Source organism: Motacilla alba, chromosome 26 (genome assembly GCF_015832195.1).
Source record: "Motacilla alba alba isolate MOTALB_02 chromosome 26, Motacilla_alba_V1.0_pri, whole genome shotgun sequence".
Lineage (NCBI taxonomy): Eukaryota > Metazoa > Chordata > Aves > Passeriformes > Motacillidae > Motacilla > Motacilla alba.
In genome coordinates, this window is record NC_052041.1 from 5,255,977 (window position 1) to 5,282,005 (window position 26,029).

Consider the following 26,029-nt stretch of genomic DNA (forward strand, 5'->3'; position numbering starts at 1 on the left):
GGGCCCTTCCAACCCAAACCAGTCTGGGATTTCCACTGGATTAAATGGCACTGGATGGGCTTTAAGGCCCCTTCCAACCCAAACCAGTCTGGGATTTCCACTCACCCGTTTCCTGCTGCTGGGATCCAGTAAATAAATATTCCTCACACAATAAATGCCACACAGCACATACTGGAAAATAAGGAGCCACTCAGGAGGTTTTTTTTTTTTTAACCAGTAAACTTTATTTATATATAACAACAGTACAAAGTGAGTCCTTGGCTTGCAAAATAGGAGTGTTTCATATTTACAATAGGTACACAATAATATATTAGAATAATAACAAAACCCCCTTTTATTTCCTTGGAACATTTTTAAATACTTAAACTTTCTTACATTTTTTTTTCCACAACACTTATAAAAACAACAAAAAACAGACAATCATCTTAAAAAAAAAATATCATACAGAACTCCAGTGTGTCAAGTATAACGGGGAGGGGAGGAGCCAGAGAAGGATACGGTGGAATGGGCACAGATACAAATCAATTCCTTGTTCCTGCCAACACACAAATCCCCTAAAACTGCTGGGGGTTGGTCTGTAAGGAGAAGGGGAAGGAGAAATCAGAATCGGTTCCATGGCTGATACCTCTACATTCTGTGACATTTTTGGGGGGACTCCAGAAGTTTTAGTACCTGTACATTCCCTTCGCCTTGCTGCTTCTCCCAGCGGCCCCCGAGGTGCCATCAGCACCGAAACTCAGCAGAAAGAGAAGGACATTTCTACTGCACCTTCTGAAGCCATGAAATGACGTGGCAAAATCAGCTTTTTTCCCTCCCCAGGGCTCCTCTGCACCTTCGTGTGCCCGGTCCTCGGGATGGGAACGCGGCTGGAGAAGCTGTTGCATAAACTTGCAAGCTTATTCGAAAGAGAGGTATTAAAAATCCCAAAGGAAAGGCCATACAGGAGATCTGGTGTTTGATTTGGCAGCCTCAGGAGGCCCGGGGAGTTTGGGATATTTGGGATACTGTCCGTGCAAGTGGATGGACCCCGCGGGCCTTTGGGGCGTGTTCCTCAAGGCTGCAGGAAGGGCGACTCTTGTCAGGATTATATTCCACGGTTACAAAGGAAGGAGAGGGATGGGAAACACGGGGACAAAGGGGCATCTGAAAGAACAAGCACAGAGACACTGCCGTGCTCACAGCACGGCCACAACACCGCTGGTGCCACCTCAGCCAGGCGGGCACAGACACCCTGGAGGGACGGGGTGGCTTTTCCAGCATGGAGCAGGGGGGCTCTGCCAGCCCGCACTGCCCCACCCTTCCACCTCCCCTTCTCTGACCCCAGCACAGTCCCAGCACCCCAAAGAGCACCCTGGGGTGCAGGGCACACACCACAGACCCCCAGTTTTCTTCCAGAAGCCAGGAAGGCACCAGGCACCACCCGCAGCTGGGGCTCTGGCCGCTGTTCCATTGCCTGCCCAGAACAGGACCAGCACCCAAATCTGGGGGTTTCCAGGGTGAAGGGGCTTTAACAAAGCCTTCCAGGCAGCCAAAACTGGTCCAAACCTCCCATTCTCTTCCCCTGCAAAACTAACCCGACCAAACTGCACTGAAAATGCACATTTGGGGTTGCTCAGCCGAGCAGTTCCCAGCGGTGCCTTCGCAGTGCACTCATCTCTTACTCTGATTGTTTCCCCACTGAATGTCTCATCAGTAAAACCATCCTGCCCCTGCAGGTGGCCTCAGAGCTGGCCCCAGTGCTCTGCCCTCAGCCTCTGACCCGCTGGTCTCCGGTTCTGGGTCCGGGCTGGGCGCTGTCACCAAGGACGGGACTGTGCTCCGAGCTCTTCCTCACACACAGCTCTGTACAATGTCACAGTCCCTGCACTATTGCCTTGCAATTCCTGGTACAAATGTGGATCTGGAATAGGATGGCTGAAGCTCTGTGGCATTTTAATGCAACTTTGATGTCAGTTATTTACCCTCCTCAGAACATTTTTTCTTCTCTCCAGGGCACAGTCACACGTGAGCTCTGCCTGATGGCCCAGCTTATCCAAGTCAGACTCTTTTAGTTTCATTTAGTCTGGGGAGCTGAGTCCCTGTGACAGGTGAGCTCTGACAGCACAGGAAACTGGATGGAGAACAGCCAGTGACAGGAGAACGTGGCTGGGCTGCTGCCAGGGAAGGGGCTCAAGGCTCTGGAGCAGCACAGGGGCCGTGCTGGGAGTGCTCTGCCCTGTGCCAACCTGGCCTTCCTCATCCCTGCTGGCTCCTGGGGACTTCTGGGAACGCAACCTTGTTTGGAGGCTGTGCCCACTGCAGCAAGGGATGCTCTGACCCTTTTCCCACACAGACCTGAACACCAAGAGCCCCACGAGGAGCTCAGAGCCAGCAGCGTGCAGAATGCAACCCCAGAGCCTCAACCCCTCTCGCCTTTGCCCTCCACGTGCCCACCCAAACTGTTTCCTGCGCTGGGACATTTGTTGTGGAGTCCAGTGGGAGGTAGGAGGGAACACTGACGCGGGGAGGGGCCAGCAGGATTTTAAGACAGAGTGTGGAAGGCACTGCTGTGATGAAGGTCTCTGTTGGCACTGCACTCACCGTCCCCAGCGTGTCACAGCCCCAGCCCTGTGGGGAGGCACCGCTGTCCCCACGGCCATCCTTCAGGGAAAAACCTGGAATTCCACACCTGGAATGCTGCTGGCATGCAGCCAGGCCGTGGCAGCAGTTTTGTTCCTCGGCGCCGGTCCCCACGCTGGGTCCTCACTGCTGCAGACAGGATATCCAGGCTTTCCAGGGATATCCAGGCTGGATTTCACAGGGTTTCCAGCGCTTTGGCCGTGCTGATCCCTCCTGCCTCCCTTTAAATCCATCCTTTATGGCAAAGCGTGGACCACTCGCTGTCCACACCCCCGAGCTTTGGTGGCTGCGGCTCCTCAGCGGGGCTCACGCGGGGCCAGCCGTGCCTGCGAGCTCCCCTCGCCTGTGTGGGGTTTCAATAAAGGCTTTCAAGGTGGAGAAGCATTTGATTAGCACCCCGCTCCCCCTCGGAGTGGGTGCTTTGATAGCTCGTGAGCAGAAGATGAAACGGAATTATTCAAGCGGCGACGCCAGGCAGAGAGATCCCGGCAAGTGACGTCTCCCACTTTGATGTGGGAATACCTGAAACGGAGCAAACTGGAGACTCCAAACTCCACATGGCCTTGCAGGAGGAAGGGGGCAATGAGAGGGACGTGAAATTGTTTCATCTAAGGCAAGTGCCCCCTCCTGACCAACCCTGGAGTCCAGTTTGCTGCCAGTGCGAAGAAATTGCCGTTTTGAGATCTGGAGCTTCCTCCTCCCGAAGGAGGAACGGAAACGTTGGATGCAAACAGGGCAAGAGATTCCCAGCGCTCTGCCCCAGGGGGATATGTTGCTTCAATCCATATAATTGCCTGTAACGATCTATAATTAATGTCAACCACCATGAGAAGACACTTGGCAATGTATTTCTAGGCCACCCCTCCAGGCAGGACTGTGCTGTTCCCTCTGCCATCCTCCCAAAGCTTTTCCAGGTGATGAAGAGGTGTCTTTGCTGTTTCCTTCGGGGTTCAGTCAGAAGTGTAAGAGCTTACTGGTTTGCAAAGTGCTCCTGCTGCTTCCCCCTTTTTTTTTTCTCTCTGCTCAGATCATCCCACAGCACAGGAGATGAACTCAGCTGTCCCCTTGTCTCCTTGATGTTCTCCCAGAGAGTCCCGGGGTGTGTGGGGACCTCCACTTCTGCTGAGAAAATACAGGGGAGGGGGGATGACGAAGCCTTGGCCTGGGGGATGCTCCTGGCCAGAGGGGAGAGAGCAGGGGGAGGAAAGCAGGATGAAAAGCTGCACAAAAGCCTCTCAGAGAGATGCAGAGAGGAGCACCACGAGGGCTGCGGGGCAGGGACACCATCACCAGGCCCAGGTGATGCACAGCCAGGCCTTTGCTTTGGGCTGTACTCGTGTTTTCTGAGTCCTGCAGATGTAACTCCCCAGACTGGTATTTGGAAGCATTTGGAAGTCGTTCAGGAACTTTTTGGAGTGCTCTCTTTGGGTTTCAGAGTACCGTGAGAACTTGGTGAACCCAAACCAACAACCACAGCTAGAAGAGACCTGTCAATCCCTCACCTCAGCTGTGTGATGGATCACTGGGAACAGCAGGAACAGAACCAGCAAAAAAACCTGCAGGATTTCAAAGCCTGACCCTCTGCCATGCCCTGGGGCACCTGCAGCAAAGAGCAGGCCAGGCTGGGGACTGCTCCAATGACATTCCTGGCGCTGGGCTCTGCAGTGCCTGACTTTTAGTAGGACTTTTGCACATTTTTTTGCCTCAGAAATGAGATTCACCATGCAGGAGCAGGATCCCTGGGAAGGGAACTCTCGGATAACAGGCAGTACAAACACTGCTCTGCCTTTCAGTCTCTGTTTCTGCCACTCTCCCCCTGTCTCAGTAAATCCAGTGCTCAGGCTGCTGTAAATGTCAAGAACTTATTGCACAAAGTTGATTATTATCATCAGTATTTTCTGCTTTTCAGAGAGACTCACAGAAGTGGATTACCAAAGGAAAGTGGACTTGGCATGGCTTTTACTGAATGGTAATTAAACCAAGTTTCCTGAGTATTTCTCTACGTGCTTCTCCCCTCTCCTGGTGCTGGACTGCAGGACATGGAAAGCCCTGCTGGGCTCCTCCAGGCAGGAATGATGGAGGAGGGGGATGGAGATGGAAATGGATTTTCCTTCAACACACACTGGCTGCAAATGAAGGTCCCAGTCTGGTGTGACACTGCCTGGGCAGACCAGGAATTATTTTGCTGCCATTGCCAAGCTCCTGCAGCCAACTCTTGTATTTCCATTATGCCTCCTCTCCCTGCCCTCCCCACTGCAGCCTGCACACGTATCAATATTTACTACAGAGAGAAATATTTACAGCATTCCTTCCCCTCCTGGCACTCTACAAAGGGACACACATAAGCTTTGGTGTCTTTGAAAGAAATAACACTCACAAACATTTGCCTGTCACTGGCCACGGGAGCGTGTGCCGTGGGGGCCAGCGAGGGACTGAGAACAACGAGACACCGACACAGAGACATGACAGCAGAGCTGGCTGGCCCGGGGGTGCTGGTTAAGGTTTGCTCTTGCCTGGAGCAGAGATTTCTCTCCCTTTCCCAGTGGAAATGCAAGTCTCAGCCCTGGGTGAGGCGGCAAACGCTGGCGGAGACGCCCAAAGGGAGCCTGTGCCCAAGGACTGCGCGTCCAGCAGAAAAGCAACAAAGATCTGCTCTCCCAACGCCCAGGCTCTTCAAGTATTGTCACCGTAAACATCAGGGTTTGGGGGTTCTGCTGCGAGAAATCGGAGCTGGCTGCTGGAGACCCCCAAAACCAGCCCTGGAGGTGTCAGCCCAGCTCTGCCTCGGCTCACGTGGCACCTGCAGGAGCCAGCAGGGGACACTGAATGGAGCAGTGCTGGTCACTGTTGGATCACCGTGGTCATCCCGGACACTGCTGGATCACCATGGCCATGCTGGACACGGCCATGCTGGACACTGCTGGACACTGCTGGACACTGCCAGTGAGGTGGGATGGAGGTGGAAAAGGGAAAGGCAATGAAATTCAGATCTTCCCTCATTCAACAGTAAATGGGATTAAAAAAAAAATAATATATATATAGACACTATATAAATACATGGATAAAGCTGGATTTCAAGACAGGTCGGATGATCTGATGGTTTTGCAATTCAGGTGAAGTTCCTTCTAGTGCCTCTAAGTTACTCAGCCACTGGACTATTTTGGGGCAAAACTGCTGTTTCGCTCGTGTAAAAAGGTGTGGTGCAAACTTGTGCTCGTATTTGTTGTAAGAATCCAAAACGAAGACATTTTGGTTTTCCAGATGTTCCAATTGGTGTGAGAGTCCGTTTGCAGAATGCCTGAGCCGTGTCCTTGGAAGGCTCTCAGGGACAGGATTCAGAGCTGATCTTTCTTGCCAGGATTATCTCTATGGCCTCTGTGGTTTTTGCTCTATTTTTTTTTTCTTTTTCTTCCTTCGTTTTGTTTTTTTTTTTTTTAAAAAAACCCTTTAAATAAAGTTTTATTTTCCAATATACATTAAACAATTTTCATGCAAAGCAGCAGTCGTGGAGACATCCAGACTTTCCAGGTTCCTTCTTTCTGCGTACACTCGAGAAAATGATCCACCTTGCTTGGACTTTGATGGAGATGTTTCATCTTCTTCCCTTCCTGCCCTTTCAAACTGGATCCTGTATGATTTTTGAACACAGCCAGTCCTTGAGCCAGGCTCTGCTCTCTCCAGAAGAGCCCTGGGGGGTGTGTCCAGTGCCTTCCTTGCTTGTTCTCCTCCAAATTCCCGAGAGTCCGTGCGATCCTCTGCCCTTTGCTGCCCGTGACCTCTCTTCAGCTCTCGAAGGACATGGCCCCAATGAGTTGCTCTACTTTGTAAGCCAGGCGCTGCCTCCGAGCCTGCTCATCCTGCTCCAGCGCTCCGATGAGCTGGGGGAGAGAACGGGAAAAAGGGGGAAAAAATGAATCAGAGAGAAATCAGCGTGAGAGAGGGGGTGGGAGAGGCGGGCGGGCAGCGAGATGTGAGCAGCTCCATGTGAGGAGGTGTGAAATCCCAATAAATAGCAAAGCAACTTGGCTGTCGTCGGTTTGTTGGACCCCTCCATACCCACCCAACAAAAACCACTCTGGTGCCTTGGACTCCACGTTTCTTGTCTCGTTTAGCAGGAAAGTGATGAGATTTTTTCAAGCCTAATGGGAAAATAGCCGTGGCGTTGTATCACAAATGGCTACATGCAGTTCAATGACAAAACCCTTCCGTTTCACGGACATAATTACAAAATCGGTTCTTCTTGCAGCGAAATGAAGGGGTGGAACAGATGGTGAGAACTTGGTTTCAAGTGATGCATTCATTAAAGGAGCTCAGGCTGCCAGGAAGCCTTTGCAAACAGGAGCCTTTGCCACTACAATGGGGATTTGGACCGTGCTGCTCCCAGAGGACACCAAGGTTTCTGGGGAGCTTTGATGGGTCATGAATATTTTCCACTGCACTGCGTGCATGCCAGAGCTGAGGTACCCAGGTGCTCCCACAATATTTTAGCTCTCAGTCCTCCTGGGGAGGACGCTACAAGTGTGGCCAATCCCAAACCCCTCTGTGCGTGAAGAGAACAGCGGGGCAGGAGCGGCGCCAGCTACAGCTGGGCTGCATCCAGGGAAGGGAGGGCAAGGAGCTCTGGGAGGCAGCAGAGGGATCCCTACACAACCCAGCACCACATCTGCTCTCCCACACACCTGCCACGGGGCCCTATCGCCCCAGGGACACCATGGCCCAGGGGACACATGCCTAGAGGACACCATTGCTCCAGGGGACACCACCACGGCCCAAGGAACGCTGTTGCCCAGGGGATACCATCACTCCAGGGGACAGCACGACCCAGGGGACACTGCTGCCCACACCCACCTCCTCGCTGTACTTGCTGACGTAGGAGTAGATCTCGTTGAGTGCGCTCAGCATGTTGAACTCCACGGCGTGCAGGCGCGACTGCTCGGCGAGGTAGGCGTTCATGTCCTGGTCGCTGATGGCCGGGAGCTTGGCGATGTCCGCGTAATACCTGCAGGAACGAGGGGTCGGGGGAAAAAATGAGAGACAGGAATGCCCCAAACGCCCCTGCTCCCCCTGGGATTTAAGCTAAGCTCTGCAGGGATAAGAACATCTTTTTGCTTTGTGTTTACATCCAGCAAAAGGGGATTCTGGGCTGTAATGAGCTGAAAACAGAAGCAGCGACGCTTGGCGGGGCTGAGAACCACCCTGCAGCATCACTGGTGGCCCCTGTGCTTCCCTTCCACTTGGGATGTTCTGTCCTGAGATCCACGGGGTTTCAGAGCACGCTGCACACACACTCCCACGTGCTGCCCTCACCTCTCCACCCAGCTCTTGTAGCTGGGGATGTCCTTGGCGTACAGCAGCTTGTTGGAGGGGGAGTCCTTGCCCAGGCGGTGCTCCGAGGTGGAGCAGGAATCCATGAAGGTCTGAGCCACCACGGACAGGCAGGCGTCCGTGATGCTGCCCTTGTGGATGTCGAACACGAACTGCGGGTTTTTGATCACGTTCACCCAGAAGCGGAGGGGAAGGCTGGGAGGCAAAGGCAGAATTGAAATGAAACGAGAAGACAAAGGCAAGGAAAGGGCTCAGGCTGCAGATGGTGCTCCCCGGCAGAACACGAGTGGGGGGAAGAACAAGAGAAGAATTTAAACAGGAGCTGGGCCAAGGCCATCAAGCACCAGTTAGCCCAGTGCTGCCCAGATGGCTGCTGGTGGATCCTGCCACGCCCAGGAGCTGCTCCAGGCTCAGATCCCACACGGAGCACTGGAGGAGATGAAGGGCAGGGCAGAGCTGGGCAGGTTGGGGGTACTGGGGCAGCATCTGCAGGAGGAGCCCATCAGGAGGAGCTCACCAGGGCAGGGGGCAGGGTGGGGTGAGCAGGGGCAGCCCTGGCACTGATCAGCTCTGCCCGGCCGTGCCGCGCTCCGGCACCCGCGAGCTGGCAGCAGGAACCACAGGCTTTGTCCCCAGATCCCGGGGCCTTGGCAATCAAAGGGGAATTATTATTCCTTTTTTTCTTCGGCTGTATAGCAGGATCAAAAAAGCAGCTGCTGCTTTCTATTACCTTTCAAGTCGCAGCTCTCTCTGTCTCTCCAGCTCGCTGAAGGCTGCAGCCTTAACTCTTGCAGTGCTGCGAGAGCAGCTCAGCCCCAGCCCCAGCCACCCCAGATCCCTCTTCCAAACCTCCATTTGCTTGGACCTGCTCCAGGGGCAGCCTTCTCCCACATCCCCACTAAAATTCCCTTTCTGGAAACCCTGCAGCTCAGCTGAGATGGGGAGAAGGAAGGTCCAGGCCTGGTGGGGCCTGTTGGCTCTGGCAGACCAAACTCTGGAGGTCATTGCTTCCTTTTTTCTCGTAATTTCTTGTGATTCTACAGTTTTTATCCCAATAACTCCTTCCAAGGCTTTAAATGAATTGTTTTGAGCTTCCCACTGCCTTAGCAGGGAAGCAGTTTTTGCAGCCATGATGATTAGAGGCCTTTTAAACCACGAGGGACTCAGGGGAAAATACAAGGTCTTTAGGGAACAACCATTTGTTGTGCTTTTTTCATTCCTTTCTTGCAGAGGTAAATTTCCAACCCACAGAGGGTTTAATCCTAAAATAGCAGCAGAGGCAGAGATGTGGGAGCTCCTGCTGTTTGGAGAGGCTGGACCTGGCTGCAGCCCATGCCTGAGGCATGCAGAACTGGCTCCTTCTCCCCGTGCCACCTCCTGCTGATGCCCAAATGCTCCAGGTGCTTCCCAAAGTGATGGGAAAGGTGCAGCCGCTGGCTGAGCTCCCCCTCCCAGCCAGTGCTGGCTTGTGTGGCACAGCAGGGCTGCGCAGGCAGCAGAGGGCCGGCACTGGAGCCTTGCCTTCCCCGCTTTCCAAAGGCCAGATGTTCAGATCTACAGCCTGAGGGCAGTGTCCAGCTCCCACCCTGGGCAGAGAGATAGCCAGGCTGCCTCCCTTCCCTTCCAAATCAGGATATTTCAGGATTTTAGGACCCTGTGAGCACTGGCAGCCCACCGAGGCTCTCCCCCTGCGAGCAGCACAGCTTTGCGTCCCGCTTTGGGGCTTGGCCATTCCCAACCCTTCCCAAAACAATCCCTCCCATCTTTTTTTCTGCCTGGAATCACCCAGGTCTGCCTCCCTGCCCAGGTTACCAGTTGCTCTTCCAGGTGTGCCGGACGTCGGTGTCGTGGATGCCGTGCTTGTCCGCCTGCTCGTCCAGGAAGTCGAACATGTACTTGATGGCGAGGGGCAGGGCGCTGCCGCGGTGCACCGTGCTGAACAGCGTCTCAAACAGGTCGTCCACGAACTTCTGCAGCGTGCCCTGATGGCAGGATGGCAAATCAGAAAGCTTCTAGCTTTTTTTTTTTTTTTTTTTTTTTTTTTTTTTTAATGTAGTTTCATCCAGGGGTTTGTTCGCCTCTGCTCAGGGTGGGGGGGAATGGAAGTTTTCTCTTGGAAAGGCTCAGTTTCACTGAGGGTTTCAGAATTTCTGGGTTATGGGCTTCAATCAACAAAAAGGAGATTCCCAGAGCCAGAAGATACGGAGGGGATAAATGAACATTGACAAACATCACCCCCAGTGTGATCAGAGACACCTGGTCTGGGAAATGATTGATAAGAGAACCAAAGCATGAGGTCCAAATTAGCACTGAAAGGATCAATAACCGATGGGAGATCAAGTATCAAGAACTGTGTAATTTAGAAGCAGTGAATGTGAACTTCCTCTGAGGTTTTATATAGAAATATGTGAAAAAGGGGGTAAAACCCCATGTGTGATGGAATGATTTTCACTGCATAACCCAGGCATTTGTGAGTGAAATCATTTCTATTGCACATCCTGGCCAGAACAAAAGTAATCCCTAATTCTGTAATATTGAAAAGGTGTTGTTGGAGAGTTTCTGTTTTTCCTGCAGTTTTGGTGACAGAAGCAGCAATCCAGGGGGTGAGGGGAGGGACAGGCACTCCCCTGGCCAAGCAGCGGTGGCAGGAAGGGACACCAGATGTTACCAGCCCCAAAAAGTGCCACCACAGATCCCACGGGAATAACCACGGTCAGGGTCTTTCAAAAAGCTCCAGCCTGCAGCCACTCAGTCATTTACTCTTTATTTCTAACCTGAAATAATTATTTTTTTTTTGCTTTCCAGAGCCCAGCTGTGTTATCCATACTGATGAGCACGTGGGGAAAGGCAGGAGAATCATGTCTGGTTGAGGGAATGGGTAAATATTTCCAGGCACTGATTCATTCACCAATTTGTGAATTGGTGAACAGTTTTAACACTGTGCAAAAAAAAAAAAAAAAAAAAAAGGAGAATTGCAGCAATTGCCTTGAGTGTGAGGAAATCTGGGCTGTGCTTCTGTTGCTGCTCCAGGGCTCTCCCAATCCCAGGAAAACCCAGCCAGGCTGGGAGCTGAGCCTCATCAGCTGAGCCTCACCGCGCGTTCCCCAGGTGGATCCAGCTCAGTTACCTTTGTAGCCAGGAGCCTGGTCAGGTAGATCTCAGACACCATCTTGCTGCCCCTGTCCCCTTCCTTCTGGTCGCCGTGGTCGTGGTTCTTGACCAGGTGCCAGACCTTGACGCCGCTCTCCAGGTCGGGGGTGATCATGGGCGCGCGCGAGCGGAGGCTGTCGGGGCTGCCCGTGTAGCGGAACGTGGAGTCTGAGCCGGGGAGAGAGGCTGGTCACACCTTCTGCACCTCCTCAGTGCCCTCACCGGGGATGATAACACCCAAATCATTGGCACTGGGTGGTTTTTTTGGTTTTTTTTGGTTTTTTTTTTTTTGGCGGGGAAATGAAATGGAAAAGCACCGTGGTTTTTCGCACGCGTTCGCGTTCTGCGCCGTCAAAATTTGGTTTTGCCAAAAATCTGTGTTGGTCTCCGTTCAACAAAAAACCTCAGAACTGAGCTTTTTTTTTCTCTCCCATATATGACCTTTCCTGCCCCATTCGTATCCTTTCCTAATGTGAACTCCTCATACAGATGACAGAAAAATCCTCCCTGAGTCACAGCTCACACACACGACCCTGGGCACTGACTCCTGCAGCAGCAGAGCCCCAATTTCAGGATTTGTAAATAATGAGGAGCTGCTCAGCACAGCCAGCACAAAGGGCAGGAGAAGCTGCTGAGCTTGTCCTTGAGGCTTTCAGGAGAGCAGTGAGGGCTCAAGCAGACCATCAACAGCAGAGTCTGAGGCCAGTCCTGCACCCTGTGCCATCCCTGGGCTGAGCAGGTCCAGCCTCATGCTGTCCCTGCAGGGAAAAGGGAGCTCAAAGGGCTCAGAACTTTCCCTGAATTGCTCAGAAACCCCCATGGGGGGATGTGGCACATTTATCTATATATTCCACTCCCCAAAGAATGTCCCTCCCTGCATCCCCAGCATCTCCAGGACGAGACACGAGGCTGAGGAGCCCAAATGTGCCCTGCTGGATTTTTCCTCCTGCTACATTCCTTTGTTCTCTGGGAATCTCGTGCATTTTCTCAAGTTTAGCCTTCAATTTGCTGCTCGCCCTGCTCGTCAGGAGTGCGGGGATCGATCGTAAATCAGCTGAGGGAAATACTCAAGTCATTACCAAAGTAGCTGGATTTTCATCCCTGATTAAGGCTTAGATAAATGAGTGCTCCAACTGATATAATTAAGGAGACAGACAGGGGGACAGCTCAGGAAGCATGCAGTAATTCTATTTTTAAACGTATCTCTGTACTGATATATAACAGGGGAAGTAAATAAGTATCTAATTTAAATTCTGCCGGCACAATTAGAAATATTAATCTTAACATGAGCAATGATCGCTCGTATTGGTGCTTTGCAAAAGCTTTTCCAGCTGACAGAGATCAATGAGCACTGAGGGCTCAGGCTGTGAGTCCCAGCCTTGCTTTTTCCTTCACCTGCACTATGGGATGTGTGGGCCTTCACCTGGCAGGGAGAAATGCCTTTTCTCCTGGTTTTTACCTCAAGACTCCCCTGGTTTTGGCTCCTCAAAACACTTGCTCGAGCTCAAAACCAACATTATTTTGGGAGCTATAAACAAGAGGAGGAGATGGGTTTGTCAAGAGACTTTTTACTGGTAAAACACTCTGTGAAATGAACGGTAATGAAAGATCAGCACTCGAGAGATTTTGCCACTGCTGCCTTTTATGGAAGTCTATTATTACAATTATTGTGGATTTAGTGTTCCAAACGTGCACCTGGCACCTTGCAGGCTCATTTTCTCAGGCTGCAGCATCTTCAGGGACCCTCTGGAATGTGCTGAGCCCTTCTATTATGCAAATCAGGAATTCCCAGGTGTGCACATCCCCGCACTCTGAGCTAAGATTGCCCTTCCCCATTTGTGACCCATTAGCTCAGAGCTCAGGATCCTGCACTTGGGGAGGAAACGGGAGGATCAGATAAATCAGGTTTATCTGTGGCGCTGCCCTGCTCAGGGGCAAGGGGCTCAAAGCTCCTCTCCTGCATCACCCATCCCCTCTGAGCCCCTGGACCTCTCCCAAACCCCACACTCCCAAAGGCTGCTGCTGTGCTTGGCATTTCCTCTTCCCTCCTCTCACCTTTCCTGGTCCTTTTGCTGTTCCCACAGCTGGAAAAGCCTTTGCAATCCAAACCAGCAGCCAGGGATGTTCTTCTGTCTGGATTTACACTCGTTCTGGGTGGTTCTTTGTGGGGAGCTGCTGCTTTTTCCCCACCTACAGCCCAGTGCCTGTCCATCCCATCCCCTCCAGTGTCTGTCCATCCCACCCCTTCCCATCCCGTTTCTCACCGTATCTGCTGATGGATGTGCGGGAGATGCTGGCAGAGGCAGGGATGTTGTAGGAGGAGGTTTGCTTGGGAACCAGAGCCACCACGGAGCGGTCTGACACCTGGGGAGGCAAAGCAGGACGAGCTCAGGGGGATTCCCTGCCCACTCTGTGATCCCAGGCTGCTGATCCTGCAAATCCTGGCAAGGGCAGCCCAGGACACACGGCCTGAGCCCTGGGCTGGGTCAGGCTGCAGCAGGAGCCTGAAGGAAACGAGGGATAAATCAAAATGTGGTGAAGATGCTTTTGGTCGTTCTGATTTAAGATTATGCCTTACCCAATAAAAATGAGAATCTCAAGAATTGTTGTGATCCAATTAAAGTAACAATGCAGAGGGAATAAAAGGGCTGTAATAACGTTATGGGCCATAAAACATTCCTATTAAACCATTTTTTATTTTAGCAATTTTTACGAACTTTAAAAGTTTGATTTACAGCGGAGCAAGTCATAAAGCCATCTTTCAGGGTATTTAATTGTTATCCCTTTACTGCTCCAGAGAAGGAATTAAACACTGGGAAGTCAAACTATAAATGAACATTAGCACTAACAAGGTTTTGTTACAGCAGATTTTAGTAGCCATGTTTAATTTTATCCTCCCTATAAATCTGGTAGTCACTGGAAGTTTTCTAACTTATTCCCCTTAATTAAGGAGCTGCAGGTTTCCAGGGAATGGGCCTGAGCAGCTTTTAATTTTGAACTTGTGACCTGTGGTGCAGCACAGTGAGGGAGCAGAGAGTCACCACGTCTTGCCAGGGCCCAGCAGATACTTTTTAGAGGCTCAGCACAAAAGAAATGCCTCTTCCTGCTGCAGGAACTGCTTTTTGGGGCTAAGCCTGCGTTATCTGCCAGGAGTCTGGTGGTGGACTCAGCACTGACCCCATGAACAGAGGATTTTGCTCCCCCAGCAGCTCCAGGGGTCTGTACCCTCTCTGCAGCACCAAGGTGAGCTGCACACAATGACCTGTGCTGCCTCCAAGGCTCTGGGCTCCATCCAGATGAAAGATTTCATGGAAATCCGAGTTTTTGTTATTGCTGGTGATAGTGGAAATAATAGTTACTTGTGTTTCACGGCACAAAAGTGAGATTTTTCTAAGCAAAACACTCCAAACACCTCCATAATTTCCTTTGCTGCTCCTGCCTCACTTCATCCAATTTATTAAGTCAGTGGAAGGAGTGATCAGTGCCGATATTATTTTCTCAGGCTGTTATTAGCTGCCACTTCAGCTCCATCTCAGCAGGGAGAAACCCGAGCCCAGGGTGCTCCCGTGCCGGATCCATTTCCACCAGGGCTGTGCTTAACTGGGGGAGAGGCACTAAAAATTCCACACACACACACACACAAAAGAGCCCTCTCACTCAGTAAATTTTGGGTGGAATGGCTGCTGTCAGCTCAGCCCCAGCAGCTGCAGAGCAGCCTCAGGTGGAGCACGCGTTCGCTCCCACAGCACCCCTGGGACGTGCTCCGAGCTGCCTGGCTGCTTTACAACTTTATAAATATTCTGATTATTCCACAAGCTGGAAACACGGGGCACAAAACACCTTAAAGACAGGGAAAAGAAGACCTGGGGAGGGGGGAGCCCAGGGGCTGTGTCTGCGTGGGCAGCGAGGGCGCGACGACGATTCCAGCGCCGCGTCCGCACCACCCTCGCCTCCTCAGCCTCATTTTCCACCCAAACCTTCCCTTTCTCCTCCTAGTTTTTCCTTTCAAGCAGTTTCCTGGTCTCCTGGCCTCTCCAGACTCGCAGGGGCTGACAGGTATTCATGCTCTGCTGCCTCTGAGTTAACCCTGCGTGAGCCACTGTAAATCATTCGATATTAAATTCAGTGTTTCATTTTTCCTGAGTGAAACCACACGGGGTAAGACTCTCCCATGGAGTTTAATAGCCATGAAACCAAAAGGATACGACACAAATGTAATACAATTCCCTGCCATGTACAACAGCTCCGGAGAATTTAACAAAGAATTACACTCATTTAAGCCACACATCTATTTTTATAAATGAAGAAATAAGCAGGAGGTGCACAGTTCTCTCTGTAATTTCATAAAGTGGTTCAAAACTATTAGAAAGGTGAACATTTCCCTTTAATTCCAATTTGGGTTTGGTGTGTGAAGGCTTCCCATGAAAAATGCATTCGATCAGTTATTGTATTTTTGTGATTCTAATGTAGAAAACAAAAGCAACAAAACCCAGCAGCCAGGTGTGGAGCTGGGAAACCCTTGGGGTTAACCAACCACCCTGGGGGCACAGTGAGGAGGAGGAGGGGGCTTTGGAGCCCTGGAGTGGCAGGAATGGGGCTGTGGGGAATGGATCCTGGGGATCAGGAGCAGGGAATTGAGCACAGGAGGGTCCTGCAGCCTCCCAGGTGCAGCACCTGTCCAGGGGACACACCTGGGACCTGGGCTGAGCATCCCCCAGCAAACCCAGGGAACTCCCAGCCTTCAGAGCAGGACGAAGACAAACCAGCTCTGAATAAAAGATGGGCAGGGCTTTGCAAAGCAGCTTTCACTTCTTTCCTAGAAATCTAGAAATCATCTTTACTACCCCTCTGGAAATCCACGCTTATTTCAATGGTTTGAACCACACCTGGTTCATGTGTCACAGGGAACTCCAGTGATTTTATACCCTCCTAAAGCTGGGCCTTTACCCAGGTATCTGCTGTACTGTGTAGTCCTGGAACATCTGTATTTTTGATACCTAATTAAAACTTCTACTCCAACACAAAAAACCCCAAACTGGTAAGAATAAAATAAAATTTATATATATATATATATATATATATATATATATATATATATATCTGTTAGTTTTTGGCAAAAAGCCTGGCCTTGACAGGATTTCTGCTGCAGTGCAAAGAATTTGCCTTCTCTTTGATGACTGAGACAGCTCTGCTGGGCTGAGCAGAGCTGGGGCTCGTGTCCCTACCTGGCTGGATGTTGGGCTGCCAACTCCTCCTTTCTTCCAGAGCAAACCTGACATTCAAAAGGCAGCAAGAGCTGCAGCGTCTCGAGTGCTGCGAGGATTTTGTTTATTTTAAGGGGAAGCTTTTGGCTCAGGTTTTCCCACAGGCTCGGGAACAAAAGTGCTCCCTCCCCCAGCATCCAGCACACATCAGACAAGCACAGCTTTCACTTGTGACTTCCTCACGATGACTTTTAAAGATCAAGGCATAATAAAGTCTCGCTGCTTCCCTGCATGTTGGTTAATCCCTTGCAACTGTCAGGTAAAACAGATTTTTAGGAACAATGGAATTAATCTGCGCAACTCCTCTGACATTTTACGGTAATCTGTGTTTGAATCCTGGGGGCTGCTTGGGAAAGTTGACCCCGGAGGTGCTTTTTAACATGCACTGTGCATATTGATGGCACTCTCCTGCCTGGCTCCCTGACTGCAAGGCTCCTGTCAATACTGGCTCCCATTCAAGTCCCCCAGCGTGAGTCAGGCTGATGGACTGGAGATGCTGGATAAACAGGGAGAGATGCCAGATTAAACACTAAACACTTCTGGGGAGGTGGTGATGGACAGGAGTAGGTTACAGTCCCAATTAATGCACTTATCCTGTGCTGCAGACAGGCTGGGAGGGAAAGCCTTTGATTCCCTGCAGCCAAACCTTCCTCAGCCTCCTCCTTGCCTCTCTCCCCATCTTCTGCTTTGATTCCCTCCAACCAAACCTTCCTCGGCTCCCTCTCTTCCCACCTTTCACACTGTGAGGAGCCCTTCCCAACAGACTCTGCCCTGTCCAGAAGATAAAGATGGCAGCAATTTCTTAGGCCTTCTCACCCACCCTGTCTGAGCATTTCACTGCCTGGCTCCACTTCCCTATGACTTTGTGCCTCCCCTGCTGCACTCCAGGCTGTCCCAGACCCCCAAACAAAGTCCTGAGCCCCCCTTGCTGCCCTCCCCAGGCCCCCCATCCCCAGCAGCGTCAGCTCAGCCCCTGCACTGCTCCCTCTGCCTCCCTCCCATGGCTGGCAGGTTTAATTTAGCCAATTTTCAACTCTGCTGCTTCCTTTGAGCTCCGTGTCAAGGTTGCTTTCCCCCCTGACGCTGAAGCACATGGAACCCTTCTGCTTTATCACACAGACGTGAGCTCCCTGTCTGCCTGGGCACAGGAGGCCCTGGGAATTAGGCTCCTGGAATTCCTTTCCCTGCTGGCAGCTTGCTGGGAGCTGTCAGTGGGGCTGCTCCCTCACCTGGTAGTGCACCAGGGTGTTCAGGCGCTTCCAGTCCCCCTCGATCTTGGTGGTGATGTCTTCATCCTGCAGCACCACGCGGGCAATCCGGCCCTGCCGCCACTCTGGGACAGGGAAAGCCACGGTCAGAGCTCTGCCAGCCCCACCAGGAATGGCCCCCGGCCCCTCTGATCACCCCCCTGCCTCCCACGGGGCAGGGCAGCTCCTACCCAAATCCATGTCCACAGCTCTCGGCCTTTGGGAGTAGGGGACGTTCTTGTACACAGCATCCAGGATCTTCTCCTTGACTTGGGTGATGGTGTCGCAGTTCAGCACCTTCACAGGGATCTCTGGGCTGTTCTCGTTGTCTGGGTTCACGCAGTTCAGGATCTGCAAGAGAAGAACCACGCTGTGCTCTGAAGGAGAGGTGTAACCACGTGTCACAACAGCCTCCTCCCATGAAACACCCCAGTGCAGCCCTAAATGCATCCCTGCCACTGCATCTCTAATATTTACACAATTATTGATCTGAAGGAGAGGTGTAACCACGTGTCACAACAGCCTCCTCCCATAAAACACCCCAGTGCAGCCCTAAATGCATCCCTGCCACTGCATCTCTAATATTTACACCATTTTTGCTGAGGGAGGAGCCCTGGCTGCCCATTTTCCCTCGCTGCAGGAGGGCAGTGCCCAGAGCACAGGGAGATACAACATTCCCCCCACACCTGCGAGCTGGGGACACACCTGGCTGGGACACGGGTCCTCACTGCCCAGCAACACTCACACCTCAGGCAGAGCCCTGCTCCCCGCTCCAGGGCCAGCAGGATCGTCACTCACCAGGGTCTTGTACTCGATCTGCTGCCGGATGAGCTTGTCCTCGCTCAGGGAGTAGCGTGCCTCCCCCGTGATGGCATCGATGGGGCCCTTCTCCATCTGCTGCTTGATGGCACAGTAGAGCATGAACAGGGGCTCTCCAGCGCATTCCTGCACCAGAGGAGGACACAGAGCTCGCTCAGGGTGAAGGAGCCTCTCCTCCTGCCCCAGCCCCGTTTGGATTCCCCCCAGCACAGGCTCAGTCCTGAGCACATCTGCAGCCCAGGGCTGGCCCCCAGCAGCTCCTGGAGAGCTCAGCCAAAGCCCCGAGCTCCTCTGCTCCATGGCTGTGTTGTCTTTGGCAGGCTAAATCCCTCCTGAATCTATATGGCTGTAAAAAAAGGGAATTCGAGATCTCGATCTCACCATTCGCTCCCCTGGGGCAAATTCAGTGGGGCTTCCAAAGCCACAAATGAAGTTAAAACTGTGGAAGCTGAGGCATCAAGACGTGAGAATTTCCCTCAAGTACCGAAGAGGTGTAACAGAACCCCCTTTGGTGGGAATTACTCCGGGAGACCCGAGCCTTGGGAAGGCTGTGAGCATGGAGTGAATTTCCACCTCTCCCTCCTTGCTGCTCCATCTCCTGGAGCCTGATGGAAGAGTTTCACCCCCGGACACACCCCGGGGTGAGACAGCAGAGCAGGGCTCCTGCTCCACCTCTCCTTACCTTGAGGAACCTGTGGAGCAGGAAGGCAAACCAGTTGGTCAGCATCTTCTCGGCCACCGACTCGGTCCTGGGGGGAGGCAGGAGGGCACACATCACACACGGAGCCCCCAAACTGCACCCAGGGCAGCAGCATGGGGCCAGCGCTGTCCCTGTCCCTGTCCCTGTCCCTGTCCCTGTCCCTGTCCCTGTCCCTGTCCCTGTCCCTGTCCCTGTCCCTGTCCCTGCAGCGCTGCCAGCCCGTCCCAGCCTGCTGGGGCTGGTGACAGCCAGCCTGGTGACACTCAGCTCCCCGCACGTGGCGCAAATTACAGCCTGGCTCGGTAAATCACTGGGATTTACAGCAGCTCCTGGCAATCAGGGACAGCCGAGTGACAATGGCAGGGAAATTGCAGCTTTCTCCCCAGTCCCACCCAGTGTCCTCTCCCCGCATTGTGCCCGAGATTATCTCTAATTTAAATACAATGGCTCCTAATGGCAGCTTTGAACGCTGCCGCTGCAGGACCCGGAGGCTTCGCTTAAAGCTCCGCAGCCCCTTTTCCTGGGATGGGATGGCTCTGGTGGTCGCGGGGTGTCTCAAATTGGAGCCCCAGCCCCGTGCAGGGGAGAGCTGCTGTGCTACAGCCTGGCCACCTGTGACCACGACCCTGGACACCTGTGACCACGACCCTGGACACCCGTGACCATGTCCCTGGCCAGCTGGGACCATGGCTTGGCCTGGCTCAGCCTTCCTCTCATGGACACCAGGATCTGCTCCAAATTCCAGCAAGCCAAGAGGGATGAATGCAGTTCCCTGCATCCTTCCCTCTGGGGACGGATCCCTCTGCCCTCACCATGAACCAGGTCACCTCCTCCCTGACCTGGAGAGGGTCACATCTCACTCCAGCCCCATTTCCCCCATTCTTCCCCTCGAGTGAGGGACTGCCTCTTGCTCTGGATCCCCACAGCATTCCGAGTGCTTGGAATTACAAGCACACACCAAAGAAGCACAGGGCTTGATTCCAAAGCCAGGCAGATCAAGAATAAACAGGAGCCAGAGATTTCAACAAACAAAAACTGACACCAGTCGGCCAACAGACCTGGGGTAACATCATCCATCATCTCCTAGGATGGCAACATCTGTCAGGAATTCGTGAAAATGTCTGCAGATCCCCAAAGAATTTAAGGCTGAATTGATTAACTGCCAAAAAATTCATCCTACAAATTGACACACACATCGCTCTCCTGTTTGAAATATTTCAGGCGCCCAATTAAAGAGAAGAAGCACCAGCACCCTTCCAAACAGCCCTGGAAAATGGAGAGGCACTGACACAAGGCACAGAAGAGGTGAAAAACTCAGAAAATAATACACTCAGGGCTTCAGGGGGGATATTAATTTAATAAACTACTTTGTTAATAGAACATTAAATGAAGAACCAGCGAGTCTCCCAGTTAGCCCTCCCCGTGAAGCTGCTGTGGCCTGAACCTGTGGGCTGCTCACGGCCTGACACCAGCTCTGCAAAAAGCACTGAGATGTGGAGTGACAGAGAAGGTGGGGAATTCTGAACGGGAGAATGGGATGGGATCCATGGGATGGGATCCATGGGATGGGATGGGATGGGATGGGATGGGATGGGATGGGATGGGATGGGATGGGATGGGATGGGATGGGATGGGATGGGATGGGATGGGATGGGATGGGATGACCATGGGATATTTGCAGTGCCTCAGTCCTGGGGACAGGCAGCAATGGAGTCAGTGCTGGTTCATCCTCACTGCCCTGTGCTGGTGGAGAGGGGCAGCTCTCAACCTCCCTGGTGCTGGGAATGGCTGCATGGAGCATCCCTGCCCTCCTCTGCCTTGCAAATGGGAAAATGCCTCACAGCCCAGGGCCTGGCCTTTCTCCTACACACGGAGGGCTCTGCTGAGCCCCCAAATCTGCTGAGCCCCAAATCTGCTGCCAGGTTTTGAGCTTCCCCTACCAGCACAACTCTGTGCTATCGCTGGATAGCATTATCACTGGATATCGCTGGATGGCCTCTGGATGCTGTTAAAATCTGCTCCAAAAATGAAAAATAAACTCCTGGAGATTGCCAGGGCAGAAGAGAATCCCTAGAGTTGGAGCAAACCCTTCTCATGCTGACCACAGAAGGATCCAGAGATGATTTTCCAAAGGAGCCTGACAAGGGCGCCCAGCCTCGGCTGCTCCGGCAAGAAAACAAACCTAAACAAAACAGGCTGGGAGAACCTAAAAAATAAATATGTATTTTATTAATTCTCCCTGCTCTATGTAGGTCTCCAAACTGCTGTTGCCAGCAAGCAGAGCAGCTGTTTGATTTAACGTCAACTTTCTTGCTGTCTCCCGCGAGGGGCAGTCGTGGAAGAAAGAGAGAGGGGAAAGCGAGGAAGAAAGAGGGAAAGAACGGAGTGTCAGTTATCAACTGCTGCCACCAGAGAGCTCAAAACATTTTAAAAAATAGTGTTTCACTTCATGGCTGATCACTCCTTATTAAGTCAGAGCAAGGAGCTCCAGGCTGGGCTGGAGCAGCCGGGCACAGGGCTGGGACAGGTCTCCAGCCCGAGGTTTAACAGGACCTGGAGCATCAGGACAAGGAATAAAGCTTTTAAACTGAAAGGGAGTGGATTCAGACCAGACATGAAGCAGGAATTTTTATAAGGGTGGTGAAACACTGGCCCAGATTGCCCAGGTTGGTGGAAGATGCTCAGTCCTGTGATTCCCGGTGCAATGGGTAAATCCTGGTGCAGGACAGACAGCCCAAAGGACAGACAGCCAGAAGGACAGACAGCCCCCGGCCCTGACTCCTTGCTGGCTGTGCAGGGAGGAGGGGGCACAGCTCTTACCACCATCCCTGTGTTTTTTGGAGTGCCAGGAAAAGTCATTATTGATGGCTGAGGCAGAAGACGCCTTCCCAGTGACTCGTCAAACCACGGGGGAAATTAAGGCGGCTTCCTTTGCCAAGATGAGTTATTGCCTCCGCAAACACAGCCAGATTTAAAGCAATTTCCTGTCAAGTATATTCATTGTGGCTGCAGGGACCCCTGAAATTTTCCTGGAGCTGTGAAATCCTCCCCTCTCTCCAGCGTGATGCCAGCAGAGCGCCAGCACAGCCAGGGCCAGGCTCTGCAGGACCCCCAAGGGCGTGGAGAACAGGGGCAGCCTTTTCCTTGTGCCCACATTAATGCCCCACATTAATGCACATTTCTTCCCTATTTTCTTGACGGCACTTCCCACCTCTGCCGTGGGCGAGTTGCTCTGAGCATCCTGAGCTCCTGGCCCAGCTGTGGCACACAAATGCTGCTCCCCAGCCAGGCAGAGCCAGAGGATGTGGTGGGAGACCCTGTCCAGCCATCTGTGAACTCCCAGAGTCACTCACAGGGCCAAGCCCCTGTCCTGGAGACAGGTATGGAAATGGATGGAGAGCAGCAACCCTGCAGAGCCCTCAAATCGCAGAATCCTGGAATTATTCAGGTCAGAAAAGACCCCTGAGATCATCAAATCCAACCTGCATCCAATCCCCACCTTGCCAACAAGACCAGACCCTCCAGAGACTGCACCACCTCCCTGGGCAGCTCCTCCCAGCCCTTTCCACGAAGGAGCTCCTCCTGAAAGCCCCACCAGCGCGGCCGTGCCGCCTGCAGGACCCACCCCCTGCCCGCGCCCGGCCTCACCTGCGCAGGAGCAGCTTGGGGTGGTTCTTGTTCTCCAGGTTCTTCTCGATGAGGTCGGAGAGCAGCTGCTTGAGGACGTCGGTGGCGTACTCCAGCTTGCCCTGCAGCCCCGTCATGATCAGCGAGGCCACGTTGCCGCGGTCGCGCATGGAGAAGCTGCGCTGCAGCTCCAGCGTGCGGATGAAGGTCAGCAGGAACACCTTGTTGTTGATCAGCTGGGCAAAGAGCTTCAGGGCCTTCTCCACGCTCTGCTGCCCGTTCCCTTGCACCTGCAGGAGGAGAGCACGGCCGTCAGCTGCAGCGTGGCGGGGACAAGGGACAGCAGGGCAGCGCTGCCAGCACCGGGGTCACCCTGCCAGCACCGGGGGAATCTCAGGAGCAGGGAATGGTTTGGGTGGGACATTAAATGGGACATTAATGGTTTGGAAGGGACATTAAAAACCTACTCATCCCACCCCCTGCCATGGCAGGAGCACCTTCCACTATCCCAGGGTGCTCCAACCTGGCCTCAGTCACTTCCAGGGATCCAGGGGCAGCCACAGCTTCTCTGTGCCAGGGCCTCCCCACCCTCACAGGGAGTAGTTTCTTCCCAAGATCCCATCCAACCCTGCCATCTGCCAGTCTGAATCCATGCTCCCTTGTCCCGTCCCTGCACTTGCTGATGAACAGTCCCCATTCCAGCTCTCTTGTCACCCCTTCAGACCCTGGAAGATGCTGGGAGGTCCCCACTCGACTTTCTCTTCTCCAGACTGAACATTTCCAACTCTCCCAACCTGTTCCAGCCTCCTGAGCAACTTCCTGGCCTCCCCTCTGGAACTCCAGCAGTTCCACACCCTTCTCGCATTGGGGGCATCAGGAGTGTGCACAGGATGGTTTAACCCTGGCTGCACCCATCCCTCAGGATCTCAGCATCCCTGGATGTGGTTTCTGGTCCATTTTGAGCAGACCTCCCCCTCCCCAGCTGCCCTGAGCCCTGGCTGGGAGCTGCACTCTGTGCATGCCATAAAGCAGCAGCCCGGAGCCTAACGGCCCCAGAAATGACACCCAGTTCTGCTCGTTCTGCACAAAAAGTGACACTCTCGTAAGTAAATTAAATACTAATTTAGACTATTGCTTTATTATGGGCCAAGTGTAAAAAATTAATTGAGGCTTTCAGCCAGTTGCGGATTCAAGTAATTCATTACAAGTGAAAATGATGAACTGCACGAAGCAACTCTACCAAACATCTTGGAGAGTTATGTATTGGTTTTACTAACGTTACATAATTAAGCAACTGTGTAATTGGCAACACATTTATCACTTCTGAGATTCTGTTTTTCATGAGGAAAAAAAAAAATAAAGCATTCATATTTGTTTGCTGGAGTGTCTTTGGCAAGTCCAACAGCAAACGTAATGCATGGAGCTGGAAAACTCAGAGCAGGAATGGGCTGGGAGAGGCTGCTCCCGTTTTAGCAACACCACAGAGACTGCTGGGTGCTGGTGGCCGAGGAAAGAAACCCAAATTAATGCTTTAATGGTGGGGAGTGCCTGCCTGGAAAAGGAATCCAGCCCTAGAGCAACCAGGACTCCTCCCTCCTACATCCACCCCTGATCTGCGTGGAGGAAACAGGATTTCAGGGTTTACTGGGGCAATCCCAGTCCCTGAAAAGCTGAGCTGAGCCTCTGCACATCCCACAGGGAGGATGGCAGCTCCATCCCAGGGTGGGCACCACAGCCCCATCCCAGGTGAGAGGTGATGTTCATGAACCCCATCCTTTTTTTGGCCCCCTCCCAGGTGAGCAGGGCCCCTCTGCCAGGTGCCCTGATGGACCCCTGTGCATTCCCAGTTCCTCCGTATTTCCAGTGAGAGTTTTTTGTATGTCTTTACACATCCTGGTGGGAAAACCAGGGAGATGGAAGCGCTTGCCGAGAGGCTGGGATGGCTGGGCATTCTCCTTGCCCTCCTGTGGACAGGCGAGGGAACAGCAGCAGGATGCTCCGGGCAGGATGCTCCGGGCACTCCTCCGTCCCCTGCCCCACGAGGTGACTTTGGAGCACTTTAAAGCACAGCACAACTGCTCTGCCCTGCTCTGCCGCCGCCCTAGAGCGATGTAAACCCTCATAAAATAAAAATAAACCAACACCAGGGAGGAGAAGCCGAAAGGAATCCGGCGATGCGGGAGGAGATAAAACTCCAGGCTGGGAGTTAAAATGAACCCTGCTGACCCCAGGGCGTGCAATGACTTTGGTGTGGAGCCCTCAGGGTGCTGCAGGGCTTCCTGCTGCCTTCCCCGAGGGCTGGGGGAGCCTGCAGAGCCGGAGCAGGCGGGAGTTACCTCCAGCTCCCGCAGGACAGGGTGGTCCTCGATGCCCGGGAACAGCACGCGCATGGCGTAGGTGCGGTAGTCCAGGTAGGGGATCCCCGAGCGGTCCAGGTCGCTGGTCAGCTCGTTGATGTCCGTCTGCAGCTCTGCAAAGGCTGTTCAGGGGAGAGAAAGGGGCAGGGAGAGCTCAGCACCAGGGGGCTTGGGGCAGGGCTGGCCGGCTGCTCTCCCCGTGGGCACGGCTGGAGGGGCCAGCTCAGGAAAGGGTTTCGGGGAGCTCAGACACCCCTCGAGACTCCATCTCAGCATCTGAGGGTGGGAGAGCAGGCTCTGCTCAGAGCAGAGACTGAGAACAAAGCTGAGGTTCATTTGTATGCAGTTCACACCTGTGCACACAAGGATCTGTTTTCATAACTTGGTGCCTCCCCTGTTTTCCTTTCTTCTTGTTTTCCTCCTCTATCAACAGTTGGCAAGATAATAAAATCTGATGCAGATCAGATCTGAGCTGCTGCAGGGGTCAGGAAAGGATTTATTCTTCCTCTCCCAACACCGTGTTGTACAGCTGGATGTGTCTCCTCGCGTTCCCTCTCAAAGTGTGACATGCTGGCTCAGGGAAGCCTCTGTACCCCAGCTGGGCTGTGCCAAGCCAAATCTGTGGCTTCTCCTGAATACATCTCAATTTTTACCCCGTGCTTTCAAGGCTACCCTTAAAATCAGCTGAACAAATCCAATGCAACTCTCTCTCTCCACTGTTTATTTTACCTTGATTGATGAAGCCCCTTCCCAGGTGGGAGAAGCTACAGCAGCACCCCCCAAAAATCCACATTCACCTGCGGGGTGAGGGGGGCTCAGCTCCCTCTTTGCAAGGAACAGGACTCCATGTGGAAACTCTCAAGCAGCAGCTCTGGATACTCCAAATAACACCCAAAATTTAGGCAGGGTGCCTGAGCAGGA

The 26,029-nt window shown here is 52.8% G+C and overlaps 1 protein-coding gene across 1 annotated transcript in view; it reads right to left on the reverse strand.

The window, feature by feature from the left end:
• Nucleotides 1–205: 205 nt before the first annotated feature.
• The window catches only part of PLXNA2 (plexin A2), a 134,409-nt gene continuing 108,585 nt past the window's right edge, over nt 206–26,029 (reverse strand). Inside the window, exons 21-32 of the mRNA XM_038162569.1 lie at nt 25,088–25,230; nt 22,773–23,041; nt 19,107–19,173; nt 18,404–18,550; nt 17,797–17,956; nt 17,588–17,691; nt 13,359–13,458; nt 11,072–11,262; nt 9,757–9,926; nt 7,927–8,139; nt 7,468–7,618; nt 206–6,497 (exon numbers count right to left, since the gene is read on the reverse strand). Of these exons, the coding sequence (XP_038018497.1) occupies nt 6,402–6,497; nt 7,468–7,618; nt 7,927–8,139; nt 9,757–9,926; nt 11,072–11,262; nt 13,359–13,458; nt 17,588–17,691; nt 17,797–17,956; nt 18,404–18,550; nt 19,107–19,173; nt 22,773–23,041; nt 25,088–25,230 (1,811 nt within the window). The 3' untranslated portion in view covers nt 206–6,401. The remainder of the gene's footprint in view (nt 6,498–7,467; nt 7,619–7,926; nt 8,140–9,756; nt 9,927–11,071; nt 11,263–13,358; nt 13,459–17,587; nt 17,692–17,796; nt 17,957–18,403; nt 18,551–19,106; nt 19,174–22,772; nt 23,042–25,087; nt 25,231–26,029) is intronic.